Here is a 14,459-nt window from a genome sequence, read left to right on the forward strand (position 1 = left end):
ACACATTCACAGAAAGATACACAAGATGAAAAGGCAATGGGCTATGTAGTAGATGAAAGAACAAGATAAAACCCCAGAAAAACAACTAAATAAAGTGGAGATAGGCAACATTCCAGAAAAATAATTCAGAATAATGATAGTGAAGATGATCCAGGACCTCGGAAAAAGAATGGAGGCAAAGATCGAGAAGATGCAATAAATGTTTAACAAAAACCTAGAAGAATTAAAGAATAAACACCTAGAAGAATTAAAGAACAAACAGAGATGAACAATACAATAACTGAAATGAAAACTACACTAGAAGGAATCAATAGCAGAAAAACTGAGGCAGAAGAATGGATAAGTGACCTGGAAGACAGAAAGGTGGAATTCACTGCCATGGAACAGAATAAAGAGAAAAGAATGAAAAGAAATGAAGACAGCCTAAGAGACCTTTGGGACAACATTAAACGCAACAACATTTGCATTATAGGGGTCCCAGAAGGAGAAGAGACAGAGAAAGGATCTGAGCAAATATTTTAAGAGATTATAGTCAAAAACTTCCCTAACATGGGAAAGGAAATAGCCACCCAAGTCCAGGAAGCACAGAGAGTCCCATACAGTATAAACCCAAGGAGAAACATGCCAAGACACATAGTAATCAAACTGACAAAAATTAAAGACAAAGAAAAATTATTGAAAGCAACAAGGGAAAAACGACAAATAACGTACAAGGGAACTACCATAAGGTTAACAGCTGATTCCTCAGCAGAAACTCTACAAGCCAGAAGGAAGTGGCATGATATATTTAAAGTGATGGAAGGGAAAAACCTACAACCAAGACTACTCTACCCGGCAAGGATCTCATTCAGATTCAACGGAGAAATCAAAAGCTTTACAGACAAGCAAAAGCTAAGAGAATTCAGCACCACCAAACCAGCTCTACAACAAATGCTAAAGGAACTTCTCTAAGTGGGAAACACAAGAGAACACAACAAAACAAACAAACAACAAAAACAAACCCATAATAATTAAAAAGATGGTAATAGGAACATACATATTGATAATTACCTTAAACATGAATGGATTAAGTGCTCTAACCAAAAGACACAGGCTCGCTGAATGGATACAGAAACAGGACCCATATATATGCTGTCTACAAGAGACACACTTCAGACCTAGGGACACATACAGACTGAAAGGGAGGGTATGGAAAAGATATTCCATGCAAATGGAAATCAAAAGAAAGCTGGAGTAGCAATACTCATATCAGATAAAATAGACTTTAAGATAAAGAATGTTACAAGAGACAAAGGACACTACATAATAATCAAGGGATCAATCCAAGAAGATATAACAATTATAAATATATATGCACCCAACATAGGAGCACCTTAATACATAAGGCAACTGCTAACAGCTATAAAAGAGGAAATTGACAGTCACACACTAATATTGGGGGACTTTAACACCTCACTTACACCAATGGACAGATCTTCCAAACAGAAAATTAATAAGGAAACACAAGCTTTAAACGATACAGTAGACCAGATAGACTTATTTTTTTTTTATTTTATTTTTTTTTTGCGGTATGCGGGCCTCTCACTGTTGTGGCCTCCCCCGTTGCGGAGCACAGGCTCCGGACGCGCAGGCTCCGGACGCGCAGGCTCAGCGGCCATGGCTCACGGGCCCAGCCGCTCCGCGGCATATGGGATCCTCCCAGACCGGGGCACGAACCCGTATCCCCTGCATCGGCAGGCGGACTCTCAACCACTTGCGCCACCAGGGAGGCCCAACCAGATAGATTTAATTGATATTTATGGGACATTCCATTCAAAAACAGCAGATTACACTTTCTTCTCAAGTGCACACGGAACATTCTGTAGGATAGATCACATCTTGGGTCACAAATCAAGCCTCAGTAAATTTAAGAAAATTGAAATCATATCACGCATCTTTTCTGACCACAACACCATGAGATTAGAAATGAATTACAGGGGAAAAAACGTAAAAAACACAAAATACATGGAGGCTAAATAATATGTTACTAAATATCCAAGAGATCACTGAAGAAATTAAAGAGGAAATCAAAAAATACCTAGAGACAAATTACAGTGAAAACACAATGATCCAAAACCTATGGGATGCAGCAAAAGCAGTTCTAAGAGGGAAGTTTATAGCAATACAAGCCTACCTCAATAAACAAGAAAAATTTCAAATAAGAAATCTAACCTTACACCTAAAGGAACTAGAGAAAGAAGGACAAACAAAACGCCAAGTTAGTAGAAGGAAAGAAATCATAAATATCACAGCAGAAATAAATGAAATAGAAACAAAGAAAACAGTAGCAAAGATCAATAAAACTAAAAGCTGGTTCTTTGAGAAGATAAACACAATTGATAAACCATTATCCACTCATCAAGAAAAAGAGGGAGAGGACTCAAATCAATAAAATTAGAAATGAAAAAGGAGAAGTTACAACATACACCACAGAAATACAAAGCATCCTAAGAGACTACTTACAAGGAACTCTATGCCAATAAAATAGACAACCTGGAAGAAATGGACAAATTCTTAGAAATGTATAACCTTCCAAGACTGAACCAGGAAGAAGTAGAAAATATGAAGAGACCAATCATAAGTACTGAAGTTGAAACTGTGATTTAAAATCTTCCAACAGGGCTTCACTGGTGGCGCAGTGGTTGAGAGTCCACCTGCCAATGCAGGGGACACGGGTTCATGCACCGGTCTGGGAGGATCCCACATGCCGCAGAGTGGCCAGACCCGTGAGCCATGGCCGCTGAGCCTGCGCATCCGGAGCCTGTGCTCCGCAACGGGAGAGGCCACAACAGTGAGAGGCCCGCATACCGCAAAAAAAAAAAAAAAAAAAAAAAAAAATCTTCCAACAAACAAACAAGGTCAGAACCAGATGGCTTCACAGGCGAATTCTATCAGACATTTAGAGAAGAGCTAACACCTGTCCTTCTCAAAGTCTTCGAAAAAATTGCAGAGGAAGGAATACTCCCGAACTCATTCTATGAGGCCACCATCACCCTGATACGAAAAGCAGACAAAGATATTACAGAAAAAGAAATTACAGACCAGTATCACTGATGAATATAGATGCAAAATTCCTCAACAAAATACTAGCAAACAGAATCCAACAGCACACCAAAAGGATCATACACCATGAAGAAGTGGGATTTATCCCAGGGATGCAAGGATACTTCAATATACGCAAATCAATTAATGTGATACACCATATTAACAAACTGAAGAATAAAACCCATATGATCATCTCAAGAGATGCAGAAAAAGCTTTTGACAAAATTCAACACCAATTCATGATAAAAACTCTCCAGAAAGTGGGCGTAGAGGGAACCTACCTCAACATAATAAAGGCTATATATGACAAACCCACAACAAACATCATTCTCTATTGTGAAAAACTGAAAGCATTTCCACTAAGATCAGGAACAAGATGAGCATGTCCACTCTGGCCACTATTAGTCAACGTAGTTTTGCAAGTCCTAGCCACGGCAATCAGAGAAGAAAAAGAAATAAAAGGAATACATATTGGAAAAGAAGAAGTAAAGCTGTCACTGTTTGCAGATGACATGATATTATACATAGAGAATCCTAAAGATTCCACCAGAAAACTACTAAAGCTCTTCAATGAATTTGGTAAAGTTGCAGGATACGAAATTAATGCACAGAAATCTCTTGCATTCCTATACACTAATGATGAAAAATCTGAAAGAGAAATTAAGGAAACATTCCCATTTACCACTGCAATAAAAAGAATAAAATACCTAGGAATAAACCTACCTAGGGAGACAAAAACCTGTATGCAGAAAACTATAAGACAGTGATGAAAGAAATTAAAGGTGATACCAACAGATGGAGAGATATACCATGTTCTTGGATTGGAAGAATCAATATTGTGAAAATGACTATACTACCCAAAGCATCTACAGATTCAGTGCAATCCCTATCAAATTACCAATGGCATTTTTTACAGAACTAGAACAAAAAGTCTTAAAATTTGTATGGAGACACAAAAGACTCCAAATAGCCAAAGCAGTCTTGAGGGGAAAAAATGGAGCTGGTGGAATCAGACTCTCTGACTTCAGACTATACTACAAAGCTACAGTAATCAAGACAATATGGTACTGGCACAAAAACAGAAATATAGATCAATGGAACAGGATAGAAAGCCCAGAGATAAACCCTTGCACCTATGGTCCACTCATCTATGACAAAGGAGGCAAGGATATACAGTGGAGAAAAGACAGTCTCTTCAATAAGTGGTGCTGGGAAAACTGGACAGCTACATATAAAAGAATGAAATTAGAACACTTCCTAACACCATACACAAAAATAAACTCAGAACGGATTAGAGACCTAAATGTAAGACCGGACACTATAAAACTCTTAGAGGAAAGCATAGAAGAAAACTCTTTGCCATAAATCACAGCAAGGTCTTTTTTGACCCACCTCCTAGAGAAATGGAAATAAAAACAAAAATATACAATTGGGACCTAATGAAACACCAAAGCTTTTGCACAGCAAAGGAAACCATAAACAAGATGAAAAGACAACCCTCAGAATGGGAGAAAATATTGGCAAACGAATCAGTGGACAAAGGATTAATTTCCAAAATATATGAACAGCTCATGCAGCTCAATATTAAAAAAACAACCCAATCAAAAAATAGAAGATCTAAATAGACATTTCTCCAAAGAAGACATACAGATGGCCAAGAAGCACATGAAAAACTGCTCAACATCACTAATTATTAGCAAAATGCAAATCAGAAAAACAGTGAGGTATTACCTCAAACCAGTTAGAATGGGCATCATTAGAAAATCTACAAATAACAAATGCTAGAGAGGGTGTGGAGAAAATGGAACACTCTTGCACTGTTGGTGGGAATGTAAATTGATACAGCCACTATGAATAACAGTATGGAGGTTCCTTAAAAAACTAAGAATTACCATATGACCCAGCAATCCCACTTCTGGGCATATACCCAGAGAAAATCATCATTCAAAATGACACATGCACCCCAATGTTCATTGCAGCACTATTTACAATAGCCAGATCATGGAAGCAACCTAAATGCCCATCGACAGATGAATGGATAAGGAAGATGTGGCACATATATACAGTGGAATATTACTCAGCCATAGAAAGGAAGGAAATTGGGTCATTTGTAGAGATGTGGGTGGATCTAGAGACTGTGATACAGAGTGAAGTAAGTCAGAAAGAGAAAAACAAATATCGTATATTAACGCATATATGTAGACCTAGAAAAATGGTACAGATGAACTCGTTTTCAGGGCAGAAATAGAGACACAGATGTGGGGAACACATGTATGGACACCAAGGTGGGTACGTGGCAGGAGGAGGTGGTGGTATGTTGAATTGGGAGATGGGGATTGACATATATACACTAATATGTATAAAATGGATGACTAATAAGAACCTGTATATAAAAATAAATAAAATAAATTTCAGGGCTTCCCTGGTGGCGCAGTGGTTAAGAGTCCGCCTGCCGATGCAGGGGACACGGGTTCATGCCCCGGTCTGGGAGGATCCCACATGCCGCGGAGCGGCTGGGCCCGTGAGCCATGGCCATTGAGCCTGCGCGTCCAGAGCCTGTGCTCCGCAACAGGAGAGGCCACAACAGTGAGAGGCCCACGTACTGCAAAAAAAATAAAAATAAAAATAAATAAATAAATAAATTTCAAAAATTATAAAAAGTAAACACATTATTAGGAATATCAAGACAAAAACTTAAAAAAGAATAAAAAAAATTTTTTTAATGTATATATGGCACAGCCATAATAGAATAATAATAGTCTTTTTGGGGGGATGAAATTATTGACATTTTATTTATTTATTTATTTATTTTTTTTTTTTTTTTTTTTTTCTTTTTGCGGTATGTGGGCCTCTCACTGTTGTGGCCTCTCCCGTTGCGGAGCACAGGCTCCGGATGCGCAGGCCCAGCGGCCATGGCTCACGGGCCCAGCCGCTCCGCGGCATATGGGATCCTCCCAGACCGGGGCACGAACCCGTATCCCCTGCATCGGCAGGCGGACTCTCAACCACTTGCGCCACCAGGGAGGCCCGACATTTTATTTTTTTATCCTATTTTTATTTCCTAATTTTCTTCAGTGAATTTGTATTCCTTTTGAAGGAAAAAAGTATTTTCTAATTAAAAAAAAAATTAGAGTAAATAATCATGAAGAGATTTGACGCCTGGGTACCCAGGTGTATGTGTGGGAAAGCATTTCTAGGCTATAAATTAGTGTTGTGTCTTCTAGGACAACTGACCCACTGTGTTCTGAAATATTACAATTCCTGAATCCTGTTTTTTATTTCAGATGGAAAAATTTAACACCTTTTGATACCTCATTTAGTTAAAATTTTTTAAAAGTACAATGTGTTATGCTTTAGAAGAATCAAATCATTGTTTTGCATTGGTGACTATATCCCGTTATATGTCAGTTCACAGTGAAGGTGATACTTTAGGGAAAAATTTAAAGATTTATCTGACAAAATATTTAATATAACTAATTTTATATCTGTAAATCAGTGGAACATACTTATAGATTAAAAAGTGACATTTATCCTATGTTTCACAGGTATTTATGAGATTTCACGTGTGTTATATAAGGCAGTGTTGACATATATATTCAATTTTTGGCTTACTATTTCAGTAAATATCTTGAGAATATATTTAAGTTTGATTTGAACCTTTTTTGATTTTAGTATGTACTGAAATGCTTCTAGATTTCTATTTTGCTGAAGTACGAGTGCCTTTGCTTCCAAGGAATGGGATTTTATTTTGAAATAGATGAAAACTAGAATGTCATTTTCTCTGATCAGTTCCCAGTTGAGTCTCTGCTCATACTTCTCTGTATTTGGGGGAGTAGACAAAAACAACCCATATCCTGGGAAGCATTCATTGTAGTGAGAAAAAATAAATTTCTAAAGAGACAGTTTTTCTTTTAATAGAAAAGATGTGGGGTTAGATTTTTTAAATATTAGACTCTGAAAATCATGAAATAGCATTTGGGTTTTTCTCAAGATTCAATAACATACAATGTTAATATCAGGGGTTCAGCATCCCCGGGCACCTCCACATTGCTTTGTGCATTTCTTTAGACAGATGTGCTGACTATACTCCTTCCTCCCGCTGTGTTAATACAAAGGCTACTGTGAGTCATGCCGATTAGGGGTAGGTGGGTGCTGTTCTTCTGGCTTTCTCTGTGACAATGACTCTTCTGTCCCTAGGCCCAGCGGTGGCACCAGGGCAATGAGCACTATGGGCGCTCTTGGCAAGCAGGCGATGTTGTGGGGTGTATGGTTGACATGACAGAACATACCATGATGTTCACACTGAACGGCGAAATCCTTCTTGATGATTCGGGTTCAGAGTTGGCTTTCAAGGACTTTGATGTTGGTGATGGTAAGTGTACTGCATCTCGTGTCATTTTCAGGTTTGGGGCACAGTAAAGCTCTTTGTTCTGATGCCTCTTGACCAGCCATCTTGGTTTGAGGGTGAGCCAGCAGATGAGTTGCAGCTGTAGATCACAAGGTTGCCATGTGGCTTATTTGGTTCAATACCCTTGAAATTACTTTAGCAGAAACTCTCTCTCTGCTACTTAGCTAGGATTCCCATAAGGCAGAAATGGCTTTTATGAGTGTGAATAAGAAAATAAATGGCAGGCAAAAGGACAGTTTTCCACAAATATTAAATGTTTGTTTAGAACTTCCCTGTTTAATCAACTGCTTATGGCTTCTCTCTGTTCATTCATTTCAAAAAAAAAAAAAAAATGTAATGAGAACCTACCAAGTATCAGGCCCTCTGCTGGATGCTGAGAGGACAAAGCTGTCCTATCTTTATGCAGATGACAGAATACCAGGGGACGTTCTCACTTGTGTAATTTCTATTCAGTGAATAAGTTCTAAAATAGAGAAATGCAGAAAGTTCTATGGAAGCACCATGCAGGGAAAAAATACCTCTGCCTGTGGGGCTCTGAGATGACCTTGAACAGGGTCGTAAGAAAAGGACAAAAGCCCTTTATGAAGCAAGTGGGAAGGTAGGTGTTCTTAGAGCTGTACCTCCAGTAGACTGGCCACATGGGGTTATTTGAATTTACATTAATTTAAGTGAAATAGATTAAAAAATTGAGTTTCTTAGTGGCACTTGCTACATTTCAAGTGCTCAGTAGGGTCCTATGGCTAATGGTGCCCTACTGGACAGCAGAGCTAGAGAACATTTACATCATCACTGGAAGTGTTCATCTAGAGCATATAAACAAGATAATATCTAACAAAATATTTTATAAATATCTCATTTCAAAATGAGCTAACAGTTTTTTTCAAAATGGCTTTGAATATATCCTATTACTTGAATATATATGTATATATAGTCTTGGGTTTTAAGATATACCCCAATAAATACTTTTAATATTCTGTAAACTTGTTGCCAGTCCTCAAAAAGTTGGCCAGCTCATTATTTGCATTAAGTTCTGTAGTTATTCATTCAACAAGCTTTTGAGCGGGTATGACCATCATTTCTCAAACACAGGTTTGTGAAAATAATAGGAATTTTGCATTTTTATAACTTAATTTCTATTTTGCATACCTGCATCGCTGGCTGGTGGGTGAAACTGATGCTGAGAACGCAGCCTCTGTGTACCGGTGCCAAATCAAATCTCAGAGCAGAGTTTTGGGTGAAGTAGAAAAGAATAACTTTAGTGCTTTGCCAGGCAAAGGGGGACACAGTGGGCTCCTGCTCTCAAAAACTGTGTGCCCCAACCTGGGAGGATTTGGTGAGGAGTTTTATAGCATTGGTTCAAGGACGGGGTTGCTGATAAGATTAGGGTGTGTGCAGGGCCTGCAGTCCTTTAATCTGGTCTCAGGTAATCTGATGAGTTTCTGTGGTTCCTTTAATCTGGCCTGAGGTGGTCTTCTTGAAGAGCTTCTCTGGTTCCTTTAATCTGGAATGAAGAATGCTGACATCTTCCCTTTTTCGGGGGTTTAGTTCTATAAAGAGCTTAAAGATATTGTTATATGTATCCCTTGAGGTGGAACCAGGATCCTGTCCCAAGGCTGCACTATTGTTTCTTGGCTGTTCCTCCCTTGTTTCTGCATCCCCTCCCTTCCCTGATTAGCAGCTGTTCAAATCTGCCCTTTGGAACTCAAGGAAGGTCATGGAGGCTGGAGTCTGTTCCCTACAAACAAGAAACGGAAGACACAGAAAGGCTTTCGGCCCCAGGAGCCCCAAGGGTCCTGCTCGGTTTCAAAACTGACCCTCTAACCTTCCATTACCTATCTCCCCTCCTGTAGTATTGCTTTTAGCAGTGTCAGCATATCACAGGGAAGGTGGGAGAAGGACTTTTTTCTGTTATCTGTCTATACTGTCTACTACTATGGATATGACCTGAGATTTTGTGGGTTTTTTTAATTGGTTGTTATTTTAAAATGCTTGCATGTTATGCGTTTCTTCTCATGAAGTTAAATTTTTGAAATGCCTATGTGAGTTTTACTTGTTTGATTTATGTGATGTAGATTCACAGAATGATGTTAGAATTATAAACAATGCAGAATGCCTGTTCATACTATTTAAGCACATAATGTTCATGCTACAGCCCTGTCACAGAGACCAATTACCATTGTAGTGATGAGCTAGGCTCTGAGGTGAGTCTGAGTGGCGCAGTCATATAAACAACTTTGTTTTTTGACTTTACACTTCACGTAATTTTGGAAATTTTAAAAATGACTTGAAACTTATCCTGATAACTCAGTTATCAAGTTAATACAGCATTCTGATGAACTGTCTGAAAATTTTATGGCCCATCAGTTGGATTATTGTTGGATGTGTTGGGATGTATCCTTTTGGTCTCTAAGGCAGATGATAAATTTTATTTAGCCATGACCATTAACTATTAATTTTTTAGGAGTTAGTCATAATTCCACATTTTCTGCCATAAGAAGGACTACAGAGTTTATGCATGCCTGTGACTTCCAAATGCTTTTTGGGAGTGGAATTTTTCCTATTCTTCCCTATTAACTTTACATAGCTTCTTAAAAAATACAGTGGAACTGCTCTGGGTAAAACTACAATGTGAGGCCCTGAGTTGAGCTCCCTAACTCACCCACCACCACTGAAAGTGAGCCCTGGGGATATCTATGACTCAAAGGAGCATGTTCGAGAAACCATTAATTTAGGAATATACTGTTGCTGCTTAAGTACTAAAGAGGTTTCATAAGTGCTGTATTTTGAAATTGTTCTTATACCTAGCTTGTCTTTATGTTTGTGCCATGCTTGATTTGGTATTTTTTAACATCTTCATAATTTCTTTTTGTTGCTGCAGAGATAGCTCAGTCATATGTAAAGCAATCAAAAGAACTGTGTGGTAAGGCGGATAGAAAATTTTCTATATATAAAATATATACATATACATGCATGCACACTCTGCAGATCCTGTCTGATCAGCTTGGTAGACAACATGGCTAAACATATTTTGATGTCTCTGCCTTTTGTACAGCTTACACAACTGAAGTGATGTCTTGACCAGTATAAATTGTTTCTAGATAACATCAAAAGGGAAATCACAAAAATCTTTGAAAGACTGATGGGGTCATCCAGTTAAATCCAGGTGGAGATACAGCCATACAGTTAGTTCCAGTGAGGGTCTGGTTATTCCATAAAGATGCAGGCAGGGCTCTTCTAAAAAGCTATAGATCTCTTTCCCATATAGGGACTGCACTTTCCCTCAGTGACCACAGACTTGACCTTAAAGCTCATATGTAAACTGGACAAAGAGCAAATTGCTGAGATACACTGGTCTCTGGTAGAAGAACAAGATCTGTTAGCCTCTCATCTCCCCTCAAAGGACCAGAACTTACATGGTTGAGATCAAGAGCATTGTGTAGTGCTGGAGTGGAGTTTTCAGACTTTAAAAGCTATTTCATCTATGTGGCAGGTCCTCTTTTAGGATTCTCCCTTCTTTTTGATTTTTTTAAAAAAATATCTTCAGAATATCTCTAAGTAAAACAAAAGATTAATTGAATCTCATTTTTCAAAGAGTCCTCTGGCTGTAATGTCAACAAAGGAATAGTGCTGACAAGTGCAGATGCCGTCCCTGGTAAGGTTTTCTGTGAATTTTTCCTCATCTCTTCCTACCATTGTACTGACAAACATTCAGGATCCAGAATGGGGAGAGCCCAAGAAAAGAGCTGGCAGTACCCTCTGTTGTAGGCAGAATTTTAAGACTGCAACCTCTAGGAGTCCTGATCCCTGGTGGACATGCCATGTATAACCCTCTCTTCTTGAGTGTGGGCAGAATATGAATATGATGGGGTATAGCTCTCATGATTAGGTTACTAACCAGTTGACTTTGAGTTAATCAGCTGGAGATTAGCCATATGGGCCTGACCTAATCAGGTGAGCTCTTAAAAGAGATTGGTTCCTTCTTGAAGTCAGAGAGATCCAAAGTGTGAGACAAAATCTTCTCCTGGACTGGAAGGAACAAACTGTTGTGGTGTGAGAGGGCCACACGGTGGAAATCTGAGAACAGCCCCTGATTGATAGCTGGCAAGAAAAAGGAGACCTCCGTCCTACAACCACAAAGAACTGAATTCATTTAACAACCAGGGAGCTGGAAAGAGGATTCCGAGCCTCAGATGAGAACACAGTCCAGCCAGTACCTTGATTTCATCCTCATGACGCTAAGCAGAGAACCCCAGTCATGCCATACCTGGACTTCTGACCTATAGAACTAGGAGATAATAAATGGGCATTATTTTAAACTGATAAGTTTGTGGTAGTTTGTTCAACAGCAATGGAAGCAAATACATTGACCAATACATTTTTAGTTTCAACTGAGTCTTCAGACTCGCAAAACTGTCAAAGGGCATCCTTAGTGTCTGTCTACTCAGAAAGGTAGAGAACAGGAATTAATGCTTGCGAACCGGTCTACCTCAAGCATTTCTCTTCGTCAGGAATCTTTAGATGTATTCCCCCAGTCCATACACAGTTAACTAATCAGGAGTTAATTTTATCACAAATCAAGTTGCCCGTAACATAGAAGACATTCTAACTTTTACCCACAGAGATCTGGTAGCCAATTGAGATATGATGCCCCATAGCAAGAACCTGAAAGGGGTTCTTCTGATTGATCCAGAGTCTAGTTCATCTTATCAAAGCCAGAGATGATTCCATATCAAATTTGAGACTGAAGCTTTTTTTTTAAATGATAATTTTTATATGGAGCATGCCTTGATATACTTCCTCAGGAGCCCAGTGGAGATGATTCTTACCATGTTAGGTGGGGGACAAGAACAGGGCTAGTAGAGAATAAATATATTTTTGTATATCTTACCACATTGTTCTTTTGATTGCTTTACTAGCCAATATATTTATGTCTGAGCTGACATTCTCTGTAGCAATAAGAAGAAATGATGAAGATGGTAAAAATCCCAAATCAAGCATGGCACAGATATAAAGACAGATAGATGTGAGAGGAATTTAAATATAGAGCATTTATAAACTCTTTTAGTACTTTAGTTTATTCTTGTGCTAAAAAGGCTCTCGTCCTAAATTGGTTTTCAAACTTGTAATAGACAAGAAAAAGAAATTGGAAATGTTAAGAATTGGAATAAGAGGAACAACAATCTATAATTATTTGCAGATAATTTAATCATTTGCAGAGAAAACCCTATAGAATCTACAGACATTACTAGGAATAACTGGAGCATTTAGCAAGGTAGCATTTCTATACTAACAGAAAACCTGGAAAACTAAATTAAATAGAAGATACCATTTACAGTAACATCAGGTGTTTTCAGTAATCACTAGTTATCACTTTAACAGAAGGTGTACGATACTTTTACAGAGAAAATCACTGAACTTTATTGAGAGGTAAACTTTACTATGAAATGTATCATATATGGTCAACTGATCTTTGACAAGCATAACAAAAATGCATAGTGAGGATAGTGTCATCTCTTTCATAACTGGCGTTGGGATAATAGGATATTCATATGCAAAGAATGAAATTGGACCCTTATCTAATTTTGAACCACACAGAAAATGTTTTTGTGACTGTGCACAACATGATTTTTGACTATACACAAAAATCAACTCAAAATGGATTAAAAACTTAAACATTAGACTTGAAACTCTAAAACCTGAAGAAGAAAATATAGGGGAGAAGCTATTTGGCAGTGGCCTTGGCAGTGATTTTTTCAACCACAAGAAAAGTCAACAAAAGGAAAAATGGACAAGTGGAATTAAACTAAAACCTTTCTGCACAACAAAGGAAACCATGAACACAACGAAAAGGCAACCTATGGAATGGGAGAAAATATTTGCAAATCATATATCTCATAAAGGGTAATCCAAAATATATAAGGAACTCCTACAACTCTGTAGCACAAACCAAAACCAAAACCAAACAAACAAAAAACAAATAACCCATTTTAAAAATGGTCAAAGAAACTGAACAGATATGTAAAGTGCTCTCCATCACTAATCACCAGGGAAGGGCAAGTCAAAAACACGAGATATCATGTCACACCTGTAAGAACATTTATAGTCAAAAAAACCTGAAGGTAACAAATGTTGGTGAGGGTGTGGAGAAAAGGGAACCCTGGTGCACTGTTGGTGGGAAGGTAAATTGGTGCAGCGATTGTGGAAAACAGTATGGAGGTTCCTCAAAAATTAAAACTATAACTACCATATGCTCCAGCAAAACCACTTCTGGCTATAGATCTGAAGGAATAGAAATTAGGATCTCAAGGAGATCTCTGCACTCCCATGTTAATTGCAGGATTACTCACAATAGCCAAGATATGGAAACAACCTAAGTGTCTATGGATAGATGAATGAATAAAGAAAATGTCTGTGGTATTTTGCTATGGCAACCCGAGGAAACTAATAAACGACCCCTCTGCGCTTATATCCCATACTCATCTAGAACCACCTTCAATTTACTCTTATGTGCAAGAGCTTAGTGTTAGCAGTAATTTGAAGAACTAATCATATCCTTAATTTAAAGCAAGGCAGAGAGTCATATAACATCTTGCCTGATGGTGAAAGAACAGTTATTTTGTCTGGAGGTTACCTGCATTTTACAAAGTAGGCTCTGGGATATATCTTGCATTGTGTAAATGTCTCATTACACTGGAGCTTTTTCAAGCTTGTCAGCTCTTCTGTAAGTAAAGATTATCTCAGGGCCCTCGGGTTCTACACCTGTAATGATTCTAATCAAATCCAGAAAGGATGCTTCTGATTCTGTATCTGCCACTTGAAAGGACAGTGAGCAAAACTGAATTCCTGGTGCTGAGACTGCATGGAATTCCTTTCCTTGGCAGAAAACCAGAAGAATATTTTTGTAATTAAAATACCTGCATAGCTTTAGGCAGAAAAGACCTCTAAGGAAAAAGAGAGGGATAACTTT

The 14,459-nt window shown here is 38.3% G+C and overlaps 1 protein-coding gene across 1 annotated transcript in view; it reads left to right on the forward strand.

The window, feature by feature from the left end:
* RYR2 (ryanodine receptor 2) overlaps nt 1–14,459 on the forward strand; it is a 727,841-nt gene that overhangs the window by 463,616 nt on the left and 249,766 nt on the right. The window contains exon 29 of the mRNA XM_060096737.1: nt 7,282–7,456. Within this exon, the coding sequence (XP_059952720.1) occupies nt 7,282–7,456 (175 nt within the window). The remainder of the gene's footprint in view (nt 1–7,281; nt 7,457–14,459) is intronic.

The sequence above is a fragment of the Mesoplodon densirostris genome, chromosome 1 (genome assembly GCF_025265405.1).
Source record: "Mesoplodon densirostris isolate mMesDen1 chromosome 1, mMesDen1 primary haplotype, whole genome shotgun sequence".
Taxonomy (NCBI): Eukaryota; Metazoa; Chordata; class Mammalia; order Artiodactyla; family Ziphiidae; genus Mesoplodon; species Mesoplodon densirostris.